The sequence below is a fragment of the Poecilia reticulata genome, chromosome 2 (genome assembly GCF_904066995.2).
Source record: "Poecilia reticulata chromosome 2, P_reticulata-male-v2, whole genome shotgun sequence".
Classification (NCBI taxonomy): domain Eukaryota; kingdom Metazoa; phylum Chordata; class Actinopteri; order Cyprinodontiformes; family Poeciliidae; genus Poecilia; species Poecilia reticulata.
The window spans coordinates 44009600-44033585 of NC_088831.1; the positions used below are offsets into that span (position 1 = coordinate 44009600).

General features: G+C 41.1%; 1 protein-coding gene across 2 annotated transcripts in view; it reads left to right on the plus strand.

The window, feature by feature from the left end:
- The first annotated feature begins 2334 nt into the window (after positions 1 to 2334).
- The window catches only part of col18a1a (collagen type XVIII alpha 1 chain a), a 72780-nt gene continuing 51128 nt past the window's right edge, over positions 2335 to 23986 (plus strand). For both annotated transcript variants that reach the window (XM_008404262.2, XM_008404263.2), the window contains exons 1-2: positions 2335 to 2503; positions 2590 to 2663. In XM_008404262.2, coding sequence (XP_008402484.2) covers positions 2493 to 2503; positions 2590 to 2663 — 85 coding nt within the window. In that variant the 5' untranslated portion in view covers positions 2335 to 2492. The remainder of the gene's footprint in view (positions 2504 to 2589; positions 2664 to 23986) is intronic.

The window sequence follows — 23986 nt, forward strand, 5'->3', positions numbered from 1 at the left end:
GTCCGCTCCAACTCACGTGACATGACGTTCGAGCTTCAGCCTGTCACGTCACCTTGCTGACGTCAGCTGCCTTGGGCCTATGCAACACACCAGTGACGTGGCTAGATAAGTAAACTGTCCTCTGACGTAACAGAGGGGTTGTACATACATACATATATATATATATATACATATATATATATATATATATATATATATATATATATATATATATATAAGATCTGTTATTTGTATTCAGCTTCCTTCCTTCGCCTACTATCATTATTCGACATTTGAGAAATTTTACAAATGAGTTACTTTGTGAGATTTTCAAATTGGATTGGACCCGGACTGGGGCTCCACAATCTCGAGCGGCCAAAGCTCAAAGCTAGCACAAAACTGTAAGATAGAGGCATTTACTTATAACTCAGCTCTGGAAAAAGCAGGAATACTTCCATCCTGGTAGAGGAAACAAGAAGATTCTGTACTGGAGGGCCATTGTCTGGTGTCGAACTTTTACAATCGTTGCATTTAACACAGAAGTTAAATCCTGTTCAACGCAAACGCCCCGCAATGATTTTAGATACGGTAATATGCCTCTACCGCCACTTCCAGATTTTGATGAAGTGAGACCTAGAAGCTGTTCAGATAAGGTAAAGTAAGTAAGGTCATTTTATTTATATAGCATATTTTCTGCAACAAGGCAATTCAAAGTGGTTTACATGAGTTAAAAGGAAATATGGCAACCTCCTGCCATAACAACGGCAGGAGGTTGTCATAACAACGGCAGGAGGTTGTCATAACAACGGCAGGAGGTTGTTATGTTATGGCCTCCTCCCATAACATAACAACCTCCAGAGATAAAGATATAACATTCAGTCCGCTACGATGTCAGGTTTGCAGGCTTGATATTTATTTTGCGATCAGCACAGCGGAGGTCGATTAGTTCATTTTAATCTCCTGCTATGCTCTTATTTTGGTAATGGAACCGGATTGCGCAACACCTTGTTGAAACAATAATCACTGAGGTTATTATTGTTGTTGGGTCATTAATTTGAACACGTTTTGTTGATTTTTCTGTTGTTGTTCTTTAATAGAGTTACGAACGTTTTAAGCCAATCAGAGGACGAGCTGCTCTCAGCGTCATGCTGAGTTCAGTTTGTCACCTGATGCCGAGATCGACTCAAAACTTTCCACGATCGACATATAAGACCGCTGCTCTAGCAAAGAACAGTTCAGAAACAATATGAAATGGGAACAAAGTTACTTATTAACTGATTAAGTCGTGTTTTAGATTGTTCTTGAAAAACTAATCAGTCACAGCTTCACAGTGAACCCCTTCATGTTTTACAGCAGACAGCCGCTCCTCCCCCTGCAGGTACTGGGTCCCCCCGCTAAATCTTTTAGGGGTAGCGGTACCCTGCCGTACCCCTTTACTTTCACCCCTGGATATAACAAACATGTAGAAAGAAAGCAGAAAATCCTGTTTAGACGGAGAATCAAATTAAGTCTGTCTGTAGAAAGGAGAGCAACTCCGCCCTCTGCTGGCCACCTTCTGTAAGTGCAACATCCCCATTTAAAATTGTTCTGATTTATGAATTTAATGCAATTATAAATACTAAAATTACCAAATCTTACATGAAAATCTGTGTTAAACAAATATATATATTTATTATTCTTGGTATAATGAGTTAGAATACGTACAATAGTAAAAGCTTCCAAAATAAATGCATATATAAAAATACAGAAATATAAAAATTATGTGTACTTATAATAATTATTACTTTTTGTTTTTGTTCCAGCCTCTTGCTCTGCTCAGGATGAACCCAACCCAACAGAACAGGACATTAATGACAGTATTGCTATTTTATCCAAATATATACTATTTTAGTAATGTTTTACTATAATTATCCTTAATTAGTATTATTTTTCCTATTTGTGAATAATATTATTTTTAACAACATTATTATAATACTTATATCATTTAGAACTACATTTATTACTATTTTATTATTAATTTAAGTAATAATCTCTATTAATGCATAAATCATATACATTCATAATTTCTTTATATTTTGTGGCAGCAGTGGTAAAAGTAGAATTTAATTTTTTACATTTTAATACCGGAAAAATATAAATCATTGTTGCATAAATAAAACATTATTTTAACTATAATACTTTTTATTATAGTAGTAGAAGCAATAATATTACTGCTAATTGATCAATAATATAATACGTTTATTTCTTGTTATAAATCAATTTATTATTATTTATTGGGAGGTTTTCTGAGTTCAACCCGTTTCCTTTAGGACCCGGGGGAAGTCCGTGATGTGCAGGTCAGATCCTCCTCCTCCTCCTCCTCCTCCTCCTCCTCCTCTTCCTCCTCCTCATCAGCTGTTCCGGCGGCGCAGCAGCGGAGCCCCGGACCCAGACTCTCTCCTCTCCGCCTTTTCCTCTCCCTCCCCTGGAAGAGTCCATGTAGCGCCCCGCACCGCCCCGCACACGGACAGAAGATGAAGATGAGGTGCGGGGTTCATTTCATTTCTGAAACTTTCGCTCACTTTGTGTCAGAGTAAAACCTGAAAAGCTGTGAACGCGTTTTCTCCGCAGGTGTTGCTCTCGGCTGCAGCTCTTCCTCCGCTGCGTCCTGCTCCTCATCCTCCCGGCTGCGTCGCAGTGGTCAGGTAGGAAAACCTGCGGCTGCCGCCGCGTTTCCACCGCAAACCTGCGCAGACAGATAAACTCACTTATTTGCGCTAAACAGTTTAAAACTAAATGCAAACAATCAGTTTTTCCAGTTTTTCCACCCCCAACATCCTGCATCTGCCTCAAACTTTAACGGTAAAATATAATTATTGAGCAGATTTTTACTCAAATCAAATGTTTGGAAGATTTTTTTTAGCTGTCGTCATTTGAAACCATGTTTGGCTTTTTTTCTTTCTTGCTGTTCTGAATCTTTCATCCTGAACGCTGGAAATCCATCTTAGGAAATGTTTTTCTAACAGATGATGGCGGATGGAAACGGAGAGGATGAAGCTCAGCATTCGGTTTTCTCTTCCCGCGTTTCCCTTAGAAAAGAGCGCAAATCTCTGTCAATACTGCGCTAACACCTGCATCTTTCTTACTATATCCATAAAACTGTCAATATCATGTAATATTTGTTTTCGTTGCAAATGTGCAGCAAAACTGTGAGAATGTTCCGCTAATGTTGAAAAACCAGTTTTACTATCGAGGTGTTTCCATTAATTAATAAATGCAGTTAAAATCACACAATAATACTTTGTTCATTAAAAAAATCATTCTGCGCCATCATCTAACTACCACTTCCTGTCGTCTTCTTTGTCGTTTCCGCTGTAGTAACACCCGGGTGTTGATTATGTGATGCGATAAAACTGTTTCCATTGCAGTTTTGCGAATTAAATCAATTTCAATATGACTGAAAACCTTCATCTTAGTGCCAAAACTTTTTATTGGAAAACAAACGGTTTTGGTTTTTTTTAAAAAGAAAATTGGCTTGTTTATTTTCCCAAATGTCAAATTTCGCAATTGCATGGTGAATGGAAAAGCAGCTCCTGATCACTTCAGGACCCAGAAGAGGATTTGTTGTGGAAACCACATTAAAGCTGCATGCTTTGAATCTTCTTCACCTCTTTTAACCCGAAAATGTGGAGTGTTGCCCTGCGGTTTGTTGGGACCGGGTGGAGAATCGGTCCTCAGGAAGGCCAGCAGCTCTGACTCAGTGTTTCCCATTGCTAAGCTGGGTCAGGAATCCCTATTGTCATGTGATCTTTGACATGCGCCCAGCGGGACGCCGCCGGGGGAGGGGAGCGGCTGCGACGGACCCCAACCGTCCCTTTTAACGGCCCGCTGTCCTCTCCTTTCTGGGCCAGCGGGACGGACGTTGGAAAACAAAACAGAAAAAGAGGGAAACTCTGCTGGACTTTATCTGCTAATCATGGATGAAAACTTGAGTTTTTAAAAGTTTGCATTGTTCTAATAGAGCCTGAAGCTGCAAATCCTTCACAAAATGTGTGGTTGGGGAAGAAAAAAGAAAAAAGCCACCCCATCTGGTCAGGGATAAAGTCTGATTTCCTGCACCAGTTCTGTTCACCCAGTGAACCTTGTGATGTTTAATTCCTGGATTTTCTAGTCATTAAACCTGCTTACGCGTAATCTTCCTCCCTGGAAGTGTCTCAAGTCCCATCGAGCGTTTGTTTTGTCGTATTGTGTCAGCTGCCGCCGTTTAGAGAGTTAATTAGACTGAAGCTAAGTAGATGTTTGCAGACTGACAGTGGGCTTATTGTGGCTGTAAGCCTGCGTTTCTGGGTGGGAGGAACATTAAATGTCCAGTTTAGGTGCGGATCTGATGACTGACCACCCAGATCTCACACAGACATGATGGTGGACGATCATCTGAAGGTGGAAATAGTGAATCTGACTCGTTAGCATCTGAGCTCCAGCTCTTCGGATCCGTCTTTAGACCAACATGACGGCAGGTTTGGTGCTGCAGGCGGCTCTAAATTGGTTCCAGCTTAGCCCCCATGTTATTACATCACTAAATGTCTCCTAATATGTCCTTTAAACATCCCTGAAAAACATGAAGGATTTCTGCAGAGTTAGTCCAGTTAGCTGTGAGCTAACCAGGTTTTCACCCAGATGTTTGACCATTTACTCTTCCCATCACCTTAATCCTTTACAGATTATCAATCAGATTAAGTCGGGACTCGGTCTGGGCCCATTCAAAACGACACATTTTGAATGGGCCCAGTGGAGCTAATTTTTTTAGCTTATTAGCTCTTCAACAAAGTTGTACTTCTGCGGTGAAATTTTGGCTATCGACTGTTTACGCTCTCATGTTCTTCACTGTTAGCGTCAGTTAAACACCGTGTTGATATCACACGTTAGCATTTTCACTAACTTTGACATGTTTAGCGCATTTAGCTTCCCTTAAATCTCTCCAGACAAGTTCTAAAGCAGAAATTCACTAAACTCCTATGAACTTTCACTTGAATTGATTTAGACGTTAGTGTTGAAACGTTGGATGCCAACAGTTTACTCGCTCCCGTCCTTTAGCAATACCACCAGCTAATTGTGTGGTTGTTTTAAGCCTAAACCTGCTGAGGGAATGAATAATTTTGGGTTTTCTGAACTCCAAGAAGAGCTCAGAGACCAAAGAAAGGTCCAGAACCGTAAAGGAAGGAGTAAGTTTACTGTTTTCCTAATAGCTCTGAGTACCAAATTTAGCCCATCTGTAATGCATAGGAAGTGTCAACATCCAAGTCATTCGCTGAAAACACATGACCCAGTTAGCATGTTAGCACACCTGGAAACATAAACAGCTGCCTTTGGTTTGGTTTAGCTGGTTTTCATCTTCGGAAATGCGGAGGTAGGTGAATCTGGAAATCACCAGGAAGATGTTGTTATATTTTGTCAGATCATTTTCCTCCCACATGAAGAAACTCCTGAAATCTGTCATTAAAAAGGTTAAATGTATGAATTTTAGCTGCTGGTGGAGCATGACTTCACACAAGGCTTTTGTTAAGTCTCCTACACAGAGAGGAACACACCCAACCCTCCACATGTGCTCATCCACTTATGGTTTTTACAGAATTTCTATAAAACTACAGCAACATTAAGCCACTTCAGTAGATTAATGTTCAAAAATATCCAAAATGAAAAGTTGTCACAACTCAAACCACCCAAGTTTCTTAGATCTTTATTGGCTTTCCTATTGTTCTGTCTGCTGGTTGATCTAATAAATTCGGTTTAGGCTTATTTGGAGGAACGTGTGTATATATATTTGAACCTGTATGATTCTGACTGTGTATTGGAGAAAATTTACCATAAATTAAAAAACAAAGTAAACAGTTTTTGTTGTTTGCGTATAAATTAGGGGTGGGAATTTTTTACTAACTCACGATTTGATTAAAATTCGTGATGATTTCTGCTTTAATCGGTTGGAAAGGATCCTCATGATCTACTCCAGTCTGCTTTGCGAGGCAGAATGACAAACCGAGACATTAAGGTGTCACGTTTTTTAAATATTACGCCATGTTTAGATGGAATCACTCCGTCCCTGAATCCTCCGCTTCGTTGTAACGAAGTGTCGCGTAGAGAGAGCTTCGCCCACATGAACGACAACGTTGCAGTTTCCATCCAGAATTTTTTAGTCATTTTACAGCATTTGTAATTGTAAAAAATGTGCGTAATTTGTCACCAAATCGGAAAAACACGTCGTATTAATGTCTCCTGTGGACACAAACACCAGATAGCGAACTATCGATGTCGCTCTCCAATAGTATTTCTATGAAGACATTCAGGGATTTTGTTTTCTTTTGCGTTGCAATAAAGTAGTAGTCAGTGACATCTTGGATACTTAAAGGCTCTCTGCTGAGGTTTTTTCATATAACATGTCGTTAGTGAAATATTTTAAGCTTTATATCTTTTTCTTTAGGATACTAATGCACCACAAACTCTCTTTCCATTCCTAAAAGTCCCTAAAACATAAACAAAAACTTTCTGTAAGAAGAAAAGAAAAAGTAAAAATACATTCAAACTGTTTGGATTATTTTTGGGATATTTTCTGCAGAGTTTGGGATATTGTAATAAAGTCGCCTGGAAGTTTTAATTGTTTTTTTTTTGTGTGGGTTTTTAGTCTGAATGGTTTATAAAGGGACATTTTCATACCCCTCTCAACCTCACACAAACAAAAACGTGAAGTTAACAGCTCGGCTTTCAACCAGTTTCTGCACCAAAGAGTTAAGAATGTAAAAACACGTTTTCAGTGAGGCTCTTTAAATGTGAACATATAATTTTAAATAGACATTTGCTGTTGTTATGGCTGTATGCAAAATAAACGTTTTGAGCATTTCTGCTTAAAACATGGCAACACACTTCTGACCAATCCCAACGCGGCATACTGAACTCCGCACTCTGTGACGTAGCTCTGCTTCGCTTAGCTTTGCTTCGCTTAGCTTAGCTCCACAATATGTTTCCAAGGTGATCAATCTTCATTTTACAAACGTTTCGCACAGTAAAGCTCATGTGCGCCTGCGTTTTTCCCGGGAATTCGGGAAAAACCAAAAAGAGTCCAAATGTTCCCCTTAAACGGAGACGGGACCGGATGAATGTCTGATTTTTGTAGTTTCCTCCGCGCATGCGTTCCGTCTCCATGGCGACGTGAGAACGTTGCCTCGGACAGCGGATTTGTTTCACTGTAAAAATTTCTACACTGACTTTGGGACGTTTTTAATCGATTCTGAATGAACGTAGAGTTTAAACCCGTGTCTGTGTTTGTCCTGCCTTCGTTTTGAAAGCTGCTGACAGCTGTTATTTGTATTTCTCTTCCTCGATGTCCAAATGTCGGGTTGACGGCTGCAAAATACAGAGGAACTGGGTAATTACTGGCTGCGCACTGAAAGAAGAGGACTTGTCGAGCACTCGCTCCAGAACTAATGGCACCCTGAGTGCCGCTTCGCCTCTCAGCGCCTCTTTCCTGTTTCAGGTGAAACCTTTACTTATTTGCTCGTCTCTCCCAGGTAATCCAGGTAACACTCAGCACAAGGTGTGAAGCTCTGCAAATTACAGGACTCTACTGTATATACATGTTTTCTATTCAGTTCTGCAGATCTGCGTTGACTGATCTGAGTTTTTACTTTGTTTCGTCCATCTTAGTGGTATGTTGTGTTTCTGTGCGACTCCTCCTTCATAAACCTGACAGTTTTAACTCCACCTTGTTTCTCCACTCGTTATTCGCAGCATTAGAATCTGCAATAAATTAAACACAGAATTCTGCAGCACATCTAGATGTTGAGGTTTTCAAAGTCAAGCTAGCATAACTTCCATTTCCCATTTAATTAAAAAAATACATATTTTTTAATTAAAACTTTTTTCTGGCTTTATTAGTTGTCGTAGCAGCAAAGCTTTGCGCCCCTTCTTTTACATATCATGCATACATTCAAGACTTTGCACCCTATTTTGACAACGTGGCAGCTAAAACCAATGCTAGCCACTTTTTGCGCTCCCGCAGGGAGATGCGCGGTGGGATCTTGCGTGAATCACGTCACATTGCAAGGGGTCTATAGAAACATACCGGAATGTTTCCATTAAGCAAATTTATTCTCATAATTTGCACAATTCTATGGCTAATGGAAACCCAGCTGGTGTTTTCTTGTCTTGGTCAACATAAATCAGGAATGGAAAACGAGTTGACTGGACATCATGGGGTGTGTTGCGGCTAGCAGCTGTTGCAGAAGTTCAAGATCTTTCTCTCCAGTTTTTGCGGCGTAAACTAGAGAATTCATTAGACGTAAAGCGGGGCACGCTTTTCCTCCGGGTGGTCAGCTCGTCTGCTGCCTTCAGTCTGGATGGGAGCTGGTTTCCATGACCACCAGGTGCAGATTATCCCCCCACAAAGCAGCGTTTGGCTGGAGCGGGGGAAACCGGATCTGTGTACCTGGCACTTTGTCCCGGTCTTCAGCTTCAGGTCGTGTTCACTAGTCTTCTTTGACAGCCTGCTGAACACAAAGGGACATGAAACCAGAGACCCTCTCCCCCCCCCCCATCCCATCAACTCCCACCTTCACTCCATATTTTCCTTCTCCGGTTCTAGGAAATGTATACCATGAGCTCTTCACTCTCCATGATTTATGGCTGATGCCAACACTGTATAGACGGCTTTATGTCTCTACTGGTGATGTGATCCTTTTAGTATTATCAAAAAGATGCAAACGGTGTTAAACCCAAGCACCAGCTACCATCCATTTCCCCCATTTTAATGAATGAATAGACCATTCAGCGTTTCACGAGGCCCCTCTCGGGAATGCCATTGTGCATTTCGAACCTCACTTTGCAGTTATATCCCTCTTTTTTTTGCTCTCCTCGTCTGCTTATCTTCTGATTGACTCTCGTGATGTGTGCGCCGCTTTTCAGGGCATCCTTGAATTCCACTCATTCACCCGTCCTTCAAGAGCGGCCGTCCCGTCTCTGGAGGCACTTGCCCTCACAAATCTCACACCATGGGGGTGTGAACTGAGGAGAATCCTATGGGACAGGGAGATTACCACCAAGGCCACAGATCTTGTGACAAAAGGGGGGATTTTGCTGAGTCCGAGACTTTGGTTTGGGGTTTTTTCACCGTAAGCATCAGGAGGCTGGAGGGGGAGACCTCCAGGTGCGTTTGGTTTGGACGAGTTAAGCTTTAAAAGCCAAAGGCCGGAGAAAAGACTCCAGCGGGAGCTCTAGACGTCGCTGCTTGCGTCTCGTCTTACACAAAACAAATAATTTGGTTCCTTATAGCTGTGAAATGTGAATCTGGAGCTCGAGGACAGTTAAAATCACTTCACTGGTGTCATCGCGTGATGAAGATGCGTCATTTTGCTTCCCCTTTTCGACATCGACCCCAAGTTGAACTATTTCATGCAGAGTTTTGTGCCAGCTGTTGTCTGATTGGTCAGAAGTTTGTTGCCATGTTTTATGCAGAAATGTGCTCGGATGGCGATGTTGGTATTTCACTTCAACTGATCCATTTTTGCATTTGCAGGCATCGTAAATACAGAACGTTTACCTGACACGGTGAGGAATCATGTACATTGTTTAAGATTCCTCAGTAAATAACTACAAAGACTATCAAATGGCCAAAAACTCCTGAATGGAAATGGCAACATTGGCGTTTGCAGAAAGGCGGCGCTCGCTACGTGACACTTCGCCAAAACAAAGCGGAGGATGCAGGGAGGGAGTAATTCCATCTAAACATGGATTAATATTTAAAATTTAATAAACGTGACACTTTAATGTCTCGATTTGTCGTCCTGCCCTACAAAGCAGACTGCAGGAGATCACCAGGATTCACTGCACACCGAGGCTAAAGCAGAAATCAAAATTGATTTTCATTGATTTTCATTTCTGGCCCCAGAAATTGGAATCGAATTGTGAGAAAGTGGAAGATTCCCACTCTGCTATGTTCACATTTCGCTGCTAAAAGTAAAACTCTTTGCACTCTTTCCTGTTTTTCCCAAGCTGGAGTGTTTCTTCAACACAAACGGAAAACACCGTCTGCTCCGGTTTTGACATTTCGCTTAAATACTCGGCTTCTTTAACCGGTTCTTATAGCCGCAGGCGACATGAATACTTTTTATCAACCAATCAAATTTTATTTGTATAGCACATTTCAGCAGCAAGGCATTTCAAAGTGCTTTACATAATTAAAATAAAAACAGCATGTGACATTAAATAAACAGTGAGAAAGAGAAAGGGATTTTAAAAAAAGAAGATAAAAACATTAAAACCCCTTTAGGACTAAAGTTAAACGCTGTTTAACTGGGATTCTAACCCTCAGGGACTTTAGTCAAAAACACCGTTTGACAAGGACTCCAACCTCCAGGTTTTTAGTTGAAACTCCATCAACTGGGACTCTAAACCCTGTAGAACTTTAGTTAAACGTTGTTTAAATGGGACGTTTTCCGGGGGCTTTACATCATTAAAACGTAAAAAAGAAATGAAAAGAAATGAAAAACATTAAAGACATAAAAACATGGAAGATTTTATAGTATAATTACGTTTGTACAGTTTCCTCTACATAACTACAAACTGCTACGCTGTCGTCCACAGAGGAGCCCGTCTCTGTAGCGCTTCGTTGGAGCTAAACAGTGGGAATGAGTGTGTCCAACACCGAAGTTGGTGTTGTGTGGGAATACGAAGGTACGGCGACCACATGACTGCGTGTCGACTGCTCGGGTTTGGACGAAGTATGGGAAAGACTGAAGGCTCCCACATTCCTCCTTCTTTTCCTCTAATCCAAATGGATACTAGCAAGTTAGATGGGTTTGCTAACCATCTAACTTGCTAGTTTTCTTCACCACGGTTTAGCTTAGCTTCACCAGGTTATTATACGGTGCACAGCTGGGCGCCTGAATGGTTATGCTTCACACCCTCTGACATTGTTCTGGTCCAGGTGGTTCAGTGGCGTCAGAATTAGAGACGGGAAAGATTGTAGACTGTAAACATTCAGAGGTGCTTTAAAAGATTTGTAAGGCTTTTGGTCCAGACGGTGCCATTATTGGCAGGATTTGCCATCCTCGCTGATTGGCTGAAACAACAGTAGCCGCCATGTTGTTTGGAAAAACTAGTTTACAGCCGTAATTTTTGGGTAAAATCTTTATAATGTTTTCTCCACAAGCTGTGAAAGAAGTGTTTTTCCCAGAAGAGATTTCGTTCTTTTTGTCACGTAAGAAGGTTTTGGATCATAAAATAAATTACTATATCAGACATAGATGACCTGCGTAAACCCAAGAAGCAGTTTTCAAATGACGAAAAGCTTTTTAGGCCACAAATTAACTGTGATTGAGCCATTTCATGTAAGAGGTTTAGCCAGACTTAGGTTGCTTAATACCTGAACTGCAGATATAAGAAACTATTGAAATAGTACGTCTGATGAATGAAAGATAAAAGGATTCCATCAAAAACAGTAGAAAAAACAAAGTCAATAGCTGAGTTTCCATCGACCTTAAAATTGCTCAAATTGGAAATATGAAAATGCAAACTGGTGTTTTTACAGCTGTGTCAAAATTTGTGTATTTCACAAAACAGTTTTGAGTCGCATCAACAAACAGATGTTACTACTGGACACCACATTTGTTAAATTGCGTTTTTTCAAAATTTTTAATGAAATAGCAGAAAAGTTTGCACACATTTGTAATGGAAATTCAATAATTATATAAATTTGAATCCACTTTAAATATTAATGACTTATGAAAACAAGCATTTACTGTCAGTTTGGGACCAGCTCAGTGTTGCCGGGCTATAGAAGAGGATACGCCACGTGTTCATGGGAAACTGATTTATTACAGTTGGTGACTCTCTACCAGAAAACGTCCACAGAGAACGTCCAGTGCACTGTGGCCTAGCCAAAGCCTGGACTTCAGTCCAGTTAAGATGCTGTAGTTTGATGTTAAACAACACGTTACCACTCAAGAACCGCTTGGCTGGTCCACTCATCGCTGTGAGTACATGGCGCCCAGGGTTTGTAGCGCGACCGTTAGCTTGCACAGCTTGGTTTCCTCCTGACACGTTGCTGAGCGTCACGGTAAAACGTCTCCACTTTGGTCTGATGTGGCTAAACGTCGTCATTCCAGAAGTCGTGTTTTATTCAGATGCAGCCATAAATCACGTGATCCTGTTGGTTTTAGAGAGACGCGACTTTCCAAATAGCCGTACCTGTTCAGTGTTTGTCTAATTGTCCTGTCGTGACCTTTAACCTTTAACCTGCTAACTGAAGCTTGTAAAGTCTGAGCTCTTGTTCTTTTATTTTTTTTGGTCCACTCCTGGGAAGACTGGCAGCTTTCTGAACCGTTTTCCTCTTGGGAATAATCTTTCTCCCCGAGTGATGGTGGACTTTAGACAGATTGGAATTGATTTTATTTTCCAGATCAGTTTTTGTTTATTAACAACACCGAACACTGACATTAAGCCGGATGAAAACTAAGCACGGTTTTAGCTGCATTAGTGAAACTGTTGTTTATGATTGGCGTTTCAGGGTTAGCTTAGCCCACCACCTGAGTCTAGCAGGTGTATTTTGCTGTTTCATTATTAATATTTCAGCTTTCACCAACTCGCTCAACATCACCACATATCTCATGCATTTTACAGCCTTTCTATTTATTTCTGCTCTGATTTGTTGCGTGTTTCTAAAAAAAAAAAAACTCAAGTGGTTTTCGTTTCTCATGCCTCATTTGTGGGAAGACATATCCAGCGATTGCACATTTCAGTCTGCATTTCCTGGTAGCTTAGAGGCTTTCCGCCCCCACAGCAGAAATTAGCAAGTATTAGTGGAAAAATGCCTAAAAGGAGGCCAGGATTGCAGAGGTTGGTGAGGCTTTCAGTGGGATTAAGCCGTTGGGCTCTGCTGAGCTGCAGGAAAAAGGAAAAGGTCACTCGTTTCTTTATCAACACGTTTAGTTGCAGCTGTGAAACCGACAGCAGTACAGATGACCTAATTACCTAATTATCTATTCTTTCATCTCTTATGTTGCTTTTAAACCCCCTTTTTTAAAAACCAGTCAGACTCATTACTCTCTCCAGTTTAATCCCAATCACATGGACTGTAAACGGCGTTGCTTTGCCGAGGCTGAAGCGGAGTTAGACCGTGACCTCTGCCATTTTTTTTTTTTTTTTTTTTTGAGCTGAAGTGGCCAGTCTGGGAACAATAACCGCTGGCACCCTGGGATCTGCTAATTGAGGGCCCTGATATTGTCTGGCGGATGAAAGCCTTCTTTGTGGTACCTCCCGATCTGCTGTATCACCCCGCGGCCGCCGATAGCCGCGGTAGCCATGACGCCATCCCCCTCCGAGCGCCATCTGCATTCTTTGTCAGGGATTTAAGTGTCAATTGAAGGTGAGGTGTAATATTTCGAGCGACTGGAGGAATGTTCCAGTTGGACGTAAAGATTTGTTCTTGAACATGACTGAAAGATGAGTTCTGCAGCAGGAGCGGACAGAGATCAATCTTTGTTTGAATGCATGCGCAGGTGCGCAGGCAGCAGCATTTTTCCCCCCCTGATTACAAAGTCCAAGGCCTGTAAAGGCAGGCAGAGGTTTTACATGAAGGGTGTGAAGAAATGATTTATTGAAAAGGGGAAAATCAGCAGAGAGACTCAGAAAATGGCTCTTCTGTTGAGATGTTAAGAGATATCAGGGGTTTATTGCTTGGAGTGAAAGTTTTCTTCAAATTCAGTTTTTAATTTTTAAAATTCAGAAAAAAAATACAAGAAAATTGTCTTTGGATGCTTTAATTTTTTTAATTTTTAATTTAATTTTAGTTTAATTTAAAATCGACTTTTTTTTTAGTTTTCATCATGTCATAATGTTATTCCCTCAAAACATCACACCGGGAGCGTTTATTTGATACTTTAACGCAGGTTTTAGAAATCATTTAATCTCCATGGCAACGCCTGGCTGGACCTAGCCCCGCCTCCAAGGCGTAGCTCCTCCTCAGAAGTGAATTTTATAATTTTACTGAAAGTAATATAGTTAATATATTGTGCTATAAAATGGCACTGTGCCTGGAAAACACTTAATACTTTAATATTCAGTTTAAAATATTTTCACTTTGCTAAAGAGGAAAAAAAAAAAGTAAAATTCAGAGTCGTCTTTGGATCTTTAAGATGCTTCCTTAAAGAGGCAGCGTTGGGTAAAATCAACTTTTTTAGGTGTGCATCATGTTATTGTGTGTTTGCGTCATAAAAACATACCTGGAGTTTTGCTTTGATTCTTTCATCCATGTTTTAGAAAACCTTTAATCTCCATGGCAACCATTCAGCTGTTAAAAACGCCTGGCTGGACGTAGCCCCGCCTTCAAGGCGTAGCTCCTCCTCAGAAGTAAATACTCTTTTAAGTCATATTTGATATATTTAGCATTTTTATAACAACTGACGGTAACAGTGACCTGACTAGGATATTAAATGGCACTATGAGCCTGGAAAACACAAAATTCTGCCCCTTAGGATTTAGTTTCAAAGGTAAAAAGGATACAATTCAGTCTGATTTAGTAAAAGTTCAGAGCAGAACATTAGAAAGCCACCTCTGGACCTTTAAGAAGCTCCTAAACACACACAGACACTATCAAAGCCGTCAAAAGTTTGCTTTGAAACTGGCTTAATGCAGCTTTTGCAGCATTTAAACTCTGAGATGATGTCAATATTCTCCTAAACTGCAGGGGGCAGCGTAGGACACCTACAGGAAGTTAAACAAAACATGTCAGAAGTAAAAACAGCTGTAATTTACCTCTGAAGTTTGAACTTGGGTCTTGGTTTCTCTCTTTTTAACTGTTTAAATGAAGAAAGAAACAAAACAAAATGGAAAAAAAATCGTAATTGCATTAAAATGTAAATTATAACATTAAACATTACATTAAAATGAAATTGGTGCTTGAGGATTCAACTTTGTAGTTGAAGTTTGGATGGTAGCATTAGCTTCCACTAAATGCTGTTGGATTAGCGTGTTAGCATTAGCATTCACTCATTAGCACAGATAGCAATTTTAGCAAACTCCATGTACTTGTGATGATTATTAATAATGTCTATTAATGAAGCTGCTTCAGTAGCTAAAACTTTTCTCTTTAGTTAAAATCTGCTGTTTGGAAACAACCATTTTGGAACTAAGCTAAGCTAAAATTAGCTTGACCCAGACTCTCTTGTGTTAATTTCTCTCTCATCGGGTGGATAAAAACCACCTTCTTCCAGGAAACCTGCAGCCGTTTTAAATGTTGTGGCTGAGCAGCGCATCTCCTGTGAGTGTTTGATACAAGCAGGGATAAATATTTAACATCCTTTTTAAGTGCTTAGCACGAGGCTGTTAGGTGGTCAGCGTCCTGTGGAAGCCACATGGGAATCCTAAGAATGCCCTGGAGGAAAGAGGCGGGCGGGTCTCTGTTTTCATAAATTAAGTCCTGGAGTTCTGTTACTTGGTCCGAAGCCTCCGGCTGCTATTGGTTTTTCTCCTCAGCTTTCAGAACGGCACCTTTTAGCTCAGCCGCTACAGATTTAAGCACCTGTAATGACTCTGCTGTTAGATTGACTAGATTAAGAAACGCTCAGAAGCTCCCTGTGAATTACACCGGAGGGCATCCGTCTCTGCTAAACATCTGAGTCAGGTTGTGGCTTTTAAATGGATCGTATTGTTTCTCTGACGCATCTTTATCTAATTATGCTCCTCCAACGTGGCTCATTTAAGATAAAAAATGCTCATTAAATCTGAAAAACCACTTGCAGGTATTGGCTGCTCCCAAATTAGCCGCTTGGCGTTTTGTTCTGGAGAGACAGAGGTTCTGACTTGTCTCATCTGCTTCTTAAACTTCTGCTGTTTGTGCATTAAAACCTCTCAACAGTTTGGATTAGTCACTACCTCTTTCTTTGTTTCACCGGGGTTTGTTTAGACGATAAAATCTAACAAGTTCTTACGAGTTTTTCTCATTGATTTGAGCAGGAAAAGACATAAAATATTTTAAAATAAACCGCTGTCTTGTCTGCAGCCCCTCCAGCAAAGGATAATTTGCTGGTTCGGCATTTAGATATTAATCTTTAAGATTAATAATACAAAGAAACATCAAAAACTACAATTAAGTCATTAAACTTAAATATTTGTCTCTGTATGAGCCAGATAAATAATTTGGTTGATTATGGGTGGAAAGCTAATCCAAATCTGGGCTCTTTTATTGAGAAAGATGATCGTCCAAATCATGTTTTGCAACGTAATTAGTTGTAATTATGAGCTCACTATTACAACTAATTACTATTAGTCAATTACCTAATGATAACAGAGCTTTATTTCAGCTTAGCTAACTTTGAAAATGTTTAGCGCACTTAGCTTCCCCTAAACAGATTTTCCAGATAAATGCTAACGTGCTAATATAGTCGGCTAGTTTGAAAACTAGCCGACTATAAAACACAAAGTTTGAAAACTTTGTGTTTTAAATTATCGACTGATTCTTTGTCATTAGTTTCAGCTGAACGACATGCTGCTGTAGCGCCTTCACATTTTTTGTTTACTTCTTTTGCTAATTTTGAAACATTTCTTCCAGTGGAGAGAACATTTTCCCCAATCAGCTGATACGCTAACAACAGAGCTAATTTTTCACTTAGCACTTTAGCTAACTTTGGAAATGTTTAGCGTACGTAGCTTCCCCTAAATCAGTTTTTCCAGATTAATGCTAACAGCTCTGATTTGTGTAGCTGTTTTGTAAACTTTCAGTTGAATAAACTGATTGTTTCGTCCCTCACACTTAGCTTCCCCTACATTATTTTGAAGTATGTGCAGACTGTTTACACAGCATTTCCTGTCCTAAAGTTCTCTATCTTGTCCCCCAATAACTTTAAAACATGAAACATTCAGGAACTAAATAAAACAGACAGTAGAGGACAAGATGTAAGTAAATGCAATATCTTAAGAGCAGAATGGCAGAAAAGCACCTTTGGCTAAGCTGTTTGTATCTCGTATTTTCTTTTTAGACTGAAATTAGTTTTCAGCTCTCATATTGTGAATAACTACTAATCAGACCTACACACCACCCCCTTCCCACACAAACTAAGCTGTAAAGTTTATTTCCTGACATTATTGGGCAGCTTCTAATGCAGCACTGTGATGAAAAAGCAACAAAGGCTGCAAGACAAACAAAGGAAAGCAGGGTTTTACCTGCCAGAGTCTCATTTAGACACACAACCTAACTGAGTCATTTTACAGGCTGCAACTCGCTCTTAAAGCCACTGCAGAGACCTCAGCATGTTAAAGCACTTTGCTGTTTGAGGTATGCATCTGCAGGAGCCTCCCTCCAGCTGCAGAAACCAGCATTAAGCCGTACAGCCTCAGAGTTTCCTAATAAACACGGTTGCTAATGTCTTTAACTACCTTTGTGTTGAGGAGGGAAGCGCACAGAAACTGTTGGCAGCGCTGACATGATGGATGATTTCATTTTGCTTCTCTTTAACCTTCAACTTCATGTTTAACCTGAGGGCAAGTCAAGTCAAACCTCCCCTGCTGCAGGGCCGCGTTAAGCTAGCAAAAACCCTGGCTGCTCTCCAAGCGTCACTACATCACAGCAGGTTCACCACGGGAGGTGAAGCGTCCACAGGCTACAAATTATTCCTTGATAAACTCAGCAGGGAGCTAACAGGCCGCAGTTTTCCTACGACTTTACTGGACAAAACAGCTACACAAATCAGAGCTTTAGCATTTATCTGGAAGAGTTAGCTTAACAGAAGCTAAGTACGCTAAACAGTTTCAAATTAGTAGAAGCACTGAAGTGTGAAGTGAAAAATTAGCTCTGCTGTCAGCGCATGCTAAACAAAAATGTGAAAGCAAAGTAGAGTTTAGCTGAAGCTAATGCTAAAGAACATGAGGGAGGAAACGGCTGATAGTTGGTGTTTAAATTTATTTAAATAAACTTTAGCCTGAAACCTGTGCTTTAGAATTTATCTGCAAACATTTGTGTGCTTAACAATTTCAAACTTATTAAAAGCTCTAATGTGTTAAGAAAAGCGCAAAACAAAACATTAGCTTTGTTACTAGTGGATTAGCGTAAGAGTTTGCGCCGCTGGTTAAAAGCGTCCCGGCAGAGATATCGAGTTACCCGCTGAGGTAACCAGGTCTGATCTGACCTAAAAACCTGCAAAGTTGGAAAGTTTCCTCCTCCTTGCAGCTGAAATGTTTCAGTCTTTTGCTTTTTGTTTAAGCTCACAGATGGACGACACCATCGCTGCTACGGACTGCACCTTTAAGGGTTTCATTTTCATTTCAGAGTAAATCACGAAGCTGCTGGGCCCTCCGAGGGTCGCTGCAGGGTTACGGCAAACCAACGCGCTGTTTTAACCAGTGGTGGACACACGTCCGCTAATAGCAGAGCTAATGCTTCGTTAGCGCTTCTGCTAACTTTGAAAGTCATACTTAGCTTCGTCCATCGGTTTAGCGTTAGCTTCCCTAAAACACTGTGTTGGTAAAGCGTTTCAGCATTAGCAGACCTAATATTTAGTCAGTACTTTATGATCAGTGCAGCGAACTTTTAGTGCCCACCACTGGTTTTTACGGTATAATGAAGTCCAAAATTCGATTGGATGAGATAAAAAAATAATTTAGAATGAGATTTATTTCTTTTCAAAACCAAAATATCTTCTTGTTTTAAAAAAAACAGGTGGTAGCAGTAAATCAGCAACACCTGTTGGGGTTTTCAAGAAGCAGTCAGAGGAAACCCCGTTATGCCTTTCTAAGAAGTCATATTTTATTTCCCGCTATGAAAAGATTCATTCCTGAAGTTATTACCAAGGTCTGGCAGCCAAACGCTTCTTGAACAGACGACCATGAGAACATTCACTTCATCTTCAGATGCAGGAGGCGTCCAGATTCATTAGCTGCCCTGAAACCGTTTTCCCATCCGTTTCTGCATTTTTATCTCCTCTGACTTCATAAACTCCAGCCTCTGAAGGCCCTTCCTGTAACAATTTGTAGCTGTCGAGGCTCATGTACTTTCTGTTGTTGAATGGCGCATTGTTTGTCTGGCAGGAGAACGAGGCCACACACATACAAACATCCACTCCTCCTCTTCCTCCTCCTTCCAACAGGAATGCCTCCGCATGAACCTGCGTGTGTGCGCAGCTCCGACTTTCTGGATCTGGGTTCTGAGTGACACACACAGGGAAATCTCCCTGGTGAGAAGTCGGCGCTCAGGGGGGGGAATGCCTGAGCGCAGACAAAAGCGGCGTGTCCTATCCCTAACGCAGCAGGACGGCGGTGCAGAGCTCTTCGGTTTCGGTTCAGATCACAGGAACATCCAGGAAGCTGAAAGTTTTCTGCCGTCTCCATTTGGTGCCCATTTCGATGAGACTTTGGTTAGGACGTTAGAAACGTCACAAACTGACGGTCAGAGCCTCATTCTTGCTTCAGACTCTGGAGGTTTCCAGACTTTTGTTTCTGCTCAGCTCTCTGAAGGTCCCACCAAGGCATTTCAATCACACAGAGGTCTGAACTTTGACTAGGACCTCGATTCTGCTGTGTTTGCTGACGATGTTGGACAGATGGACTCGCATTAGAAGAGATCGTTACTTGGGCCGTTTTCTAAACTTTCAGTTGAATAAAGTTCAGCATCTGTGATGAAGGTTTGGTTATCGACTGTTAAGAATTCGTTAGCCATTTCTATTCATGCTCTTATTTTGAAGGGAGTGAAGAGTGTTTGCACAGCAGTTCTGCTTCCTGTCCTCATGTTCTGTTTCCCTCAATAACTTTATTTCAATCTAGAAACAAACAAAACAAAAGCAGACAGCAGAGAACAATAAATATCATAAATACAATATGTAAATATGTTTATGATTAGAGTTTTAGCACAACTAGAACGATGGTTTGCCGAATCTTTAAAGTCGTTTCTGCTGATTAGAAAATATTTTAAACAGGAAAAAATACTTCTAACTTAATCTGCTGAACCAACTTGTATTTAATCCTACATTAGAGTTTATATTTTGTTTATAGGACCAAACATCCCTTAATTACTCCAAAGTTTTACTGAATGTAATAAAAATGCGTGAATTTGAGTGGAGTGAACTCATTTTGTCCGAGGTGAACGAGTTCAGGCATCTCCAAGGCTTTGACACTAAAAACACAAATATCATAACGGAGAGTATATCAGTGTCAGAATCAGAGCCAAGTATTTGCTCAATGAAGCTGCAGAGAAAAGCAGCCGCTGCTCAAACACAGAGCTTTTCTTCTTCTGCTGCCGCTAAATGGCACCAGGGCAAATAATGCGACACATTGAGACGAGTCCTGTCAGATCTTTGATGTGGAGGATGAAAGGCCTCTGGTGTGCGGGAGACGGTACTCTGAAGAAAACCAGACCAAATATATCAGAAACACATTTATCTTTTTCCAAAGCAGCAAAATCAAAGGGCTCTTATGGTGAAACCTTCTCATTTGGCACGTTTTGGTACTTCCATTTGGATCTCAGTTGATCGTAAAAACAACCCAACGGTTTGAACAAACCCACCCAGTCGCTTTTTGGAAATTATTTAATAATTTTGGTGTCAGAAAAATGAGTCATTTCAAAAACCTTCCAAATGTTAAGTTACATTCAGTGTTACCTAGCAACCTAAGCCACGCCCAGGGTCGTTACCTAGCAACCCAAGCCACGCCCAGGGTCGTTACCTAGCAACCCAAGCCACGCCCAGGCTCGTTACCTAGCAACCCAAGCCACGGCCAGGGCCGTTACCTAGCAACCCAAGCCACGCCCAGGGTCGTTACCTAGCAACCCAAGCCACGCCCAGGGTCGTTACCTAGCAACCCAAGCCACGCCCAGGGCCGTTACCTAGCAACCCAAGCCACGCCCAGGGTCGTTACCTAGCAACCCAAGCCACATCCAGGGCTGTTACCTAGCAACCCAAGCAGAGCTCCAGCATGTTTGGTCATCTAGTTTTATTGCTGCATGTGCTGAACAATGGCTGCTGCACTGCAAAAACACAAAAATTTGTCAAGTAGTTTTGGTCGAGTTTCTAGTACAAATATCTTAGTACATTTGAAATAAGATAAAAGTAACTTACAAATAACTTCTTAGCAAGAAATATTAGAATAATTCAAGTCAATAATTTCTTGATATTTGTGAAAAAAGTACAAGTTCCACTGGCATATTATTTTCGTTATTAACTTTGCCCATTAATGTTAAACTCCTATATTTTGTTGAAAAGTTATTTGTAATGTTAGTTTTGTCTTGTTGTCCAGTTTCTAAAACATTTAGAAACTGGAGCTGAACACTTGGTATTAGTTTGTGTTTTTGCAGTGAAGTGTTTGGTCATTGACTCGCTGCACAGAAACCACTTGCGGCATTCTTGGTGTTTGCGCAGGAGGCTCGACTTTTGCTTGTCAAAGACGTGTATTTGTATAATTGTGCATCTGCTTGCAGCCGTTTTCACATGTGAGTGTAAACGTCGAGTTGGGGGCGGGGCCAGCTGCTGTTTATGTGGATTTAAAGTGACAGAGGCCCTAAAACAATTAAAATCTCATTAGCTAAGAACGATTTGGAGCAAAAAAACGCAGTGAACATGTTTTGTATAGGCCATAGATCTATCCTAACCTGTTCATGTAGCATAAGTGACCACCTGTGAAAGCCTAACTTCACTCCTTTGCAGTTAATGAATTTCACCAAACCGTTATCTGGATTTTTCCTGTGGTTTCTTTTGGGAGTCTAGGAGTAATTTCCCTCAAATAATTACTGGAGCCTCAGAAAATGATTCTGCAGCCGTCTGGATAGCGGCTCAATGCAAAGCAAATCCCTGTTTTAGTGTTTAGGAAGTCAAGGCCCACGTCGACCCGGTGGGATGAATTCAACCGCAACATCTCCCTTTCTCTTTCTGCTGCTGCTCTCCTCCTACACGCCGTCATTAAAGGCCGACAGATGTTAGCCGCATCACATGTGGATCGGAATCCCCCCGCCCCCACGCCAGCGTTTTATTATGCACTTCACTACTGCCGTAAATCTCTCCAGGGAATCGAACCGTCGCCCCAATGACCAAACAAACGTTCCCCCCCAGGCAACGATCGTAGCCGCTGCTCTTCTTCCACACGCAGGAGATTCGGGTATCGCGAATCCTGAACCAACATGATCGGAATGCCGATTTTCCCTGCTTTGTCCCGTCTTTGTTTGACATATTCTTTTGTTCTTTCGGGATAATTTGACCTGGAATGTTTTCGCGTCAGGCTTCAGAGCTCATGGGCAGCAGCTGCTCAGGTTAGAGTGTGAAATCAGTAATCAGACATCAGAGGTTTGGGAAATTTGATTTCTTTTTCTGATGCATTTCTGCAGCTAAAATCATAAAGGATCTTAAAATCTTTTACACCTTTTACCATGCCACACGCTACAATCATAAACTTCTGTGTATTTTTTTATGAAGTTGTAATCTTTGTTGCTCCTAAATAAACCCCCAGCTCTATGTTGTTGGATAACTATTAACTCTAAGTTATCAAGGCTCGTATTTCCCAACAATCCCAAGACTGTTTTCCCACCTGATTATTGGTTCAGTTGGGAGCAACACCACAACATTTGTTACATTTCCAGCTGCTGTGGTTTTCTGCCTCTCTGCTCTGGGTCAAACCAGCCAAACCCTTTTAAAAACCTGTTCCCCTCCTGGCCTGTGGGGGCGCTGCACCAAGAACCACTGAAGGAAACAACACAAAAATATCTCAAGAAGACACTGAGCGCAGCTTCCTTATTCACCAAATGGAAATAAAAATTGTGTGGCGTCAGATTTCAGCGGTTGTAGATCGCTTCAAAAGCAGGAAGTGAACTACAGCCCAAAGCATTCTGGGTAAATGCAGCCAAAACAAACATGAGATTCTAGCGCTAGCGGGACAAATGTCTCATGATCGTTTGCCAAAGACAAAAGATAAATCTTCAAACTGCTAAAATCTGACTGCACTCCATTTTTGTTTCCATTTCACAAAGGAGGAAGTTGCGCTCGGTTTCTTGAAATGTTTTTTTGTCGTTTCCATCAGTAGTTCTGGGTGCAGCGCCCCCACAGGCGAGGAGGGGAACAGGTTGCTCAAAGGGTTTGCTTGGTTTGGTACAAACCATTACTGAAAATGTTACAAATGTTGCAGATTTGTTCCCCAAACAAACCGAGTCTACCAGACTATCAGGTGGGAGAACAGCCTTAAACACACATAATTCTGAATTTAAGAAAGGAAACGAAATCCGGAGCTTGGAGTTAAGAACAGATTCATTAAATTAGTCTTCGTGTCAAAACGTGCTTCTAAATGATCATAGATGTGGTGAGACTTAAGCATGGAAACAAAAGGAAAAACAAAAAGCCAGACCTCTGTCTCCATGAAACTGATGTGAAAAGCAGACCTGGGGCTCATTAAGGTGAAGCAGCCACAGACGTTACCTTCACTGGTAGTTCATGATGATGTGCTGTCTGATAATTGATGACTCAGCAGCATTCAGGTTTGCCTGTATCGTCTTGTCGTTTCGGAAGCATGGAGGCTTTCATCTGCAGCTTTTCCAGCATTTACAGTCGGATTATGAATGAGAATTTCCAGAGTTTTTATTCCAGGGAATAGACGGACTTACCTTTGGCATGATGGAGGAAGAGGGAAAAGATGAAGGGTAAATTTTGAGAAAGGCTAATTAGGTTACCAAACAAACAGATGAGTTTCATCACAGTTTTAAAATATTGTGACATTATGATGGGAGAAGACATGAAGGAAGGATCTTGGGGTTGAAACTCTTCCATTTCACCCCAATCACTCCGTCTTATTGGTGCCTCAGCTGAAACTATGAGGCCTGGACAACTTTAGGTGTTTTGGCTTAAAGGGTCCAGGAAGGTGGAACCGAAGCCATATTGTTGATATGTGGTCAAGTGGTTGTGGGACGTCCATTTTCCTACAAGACGCACCAAACCTTTCCCCCTGTAATATCATCATGCTGTTTGTCCTGCATGCTGCTTACACCAGCATAGTAAACACAGAGACCATGGCAGAGAGGATC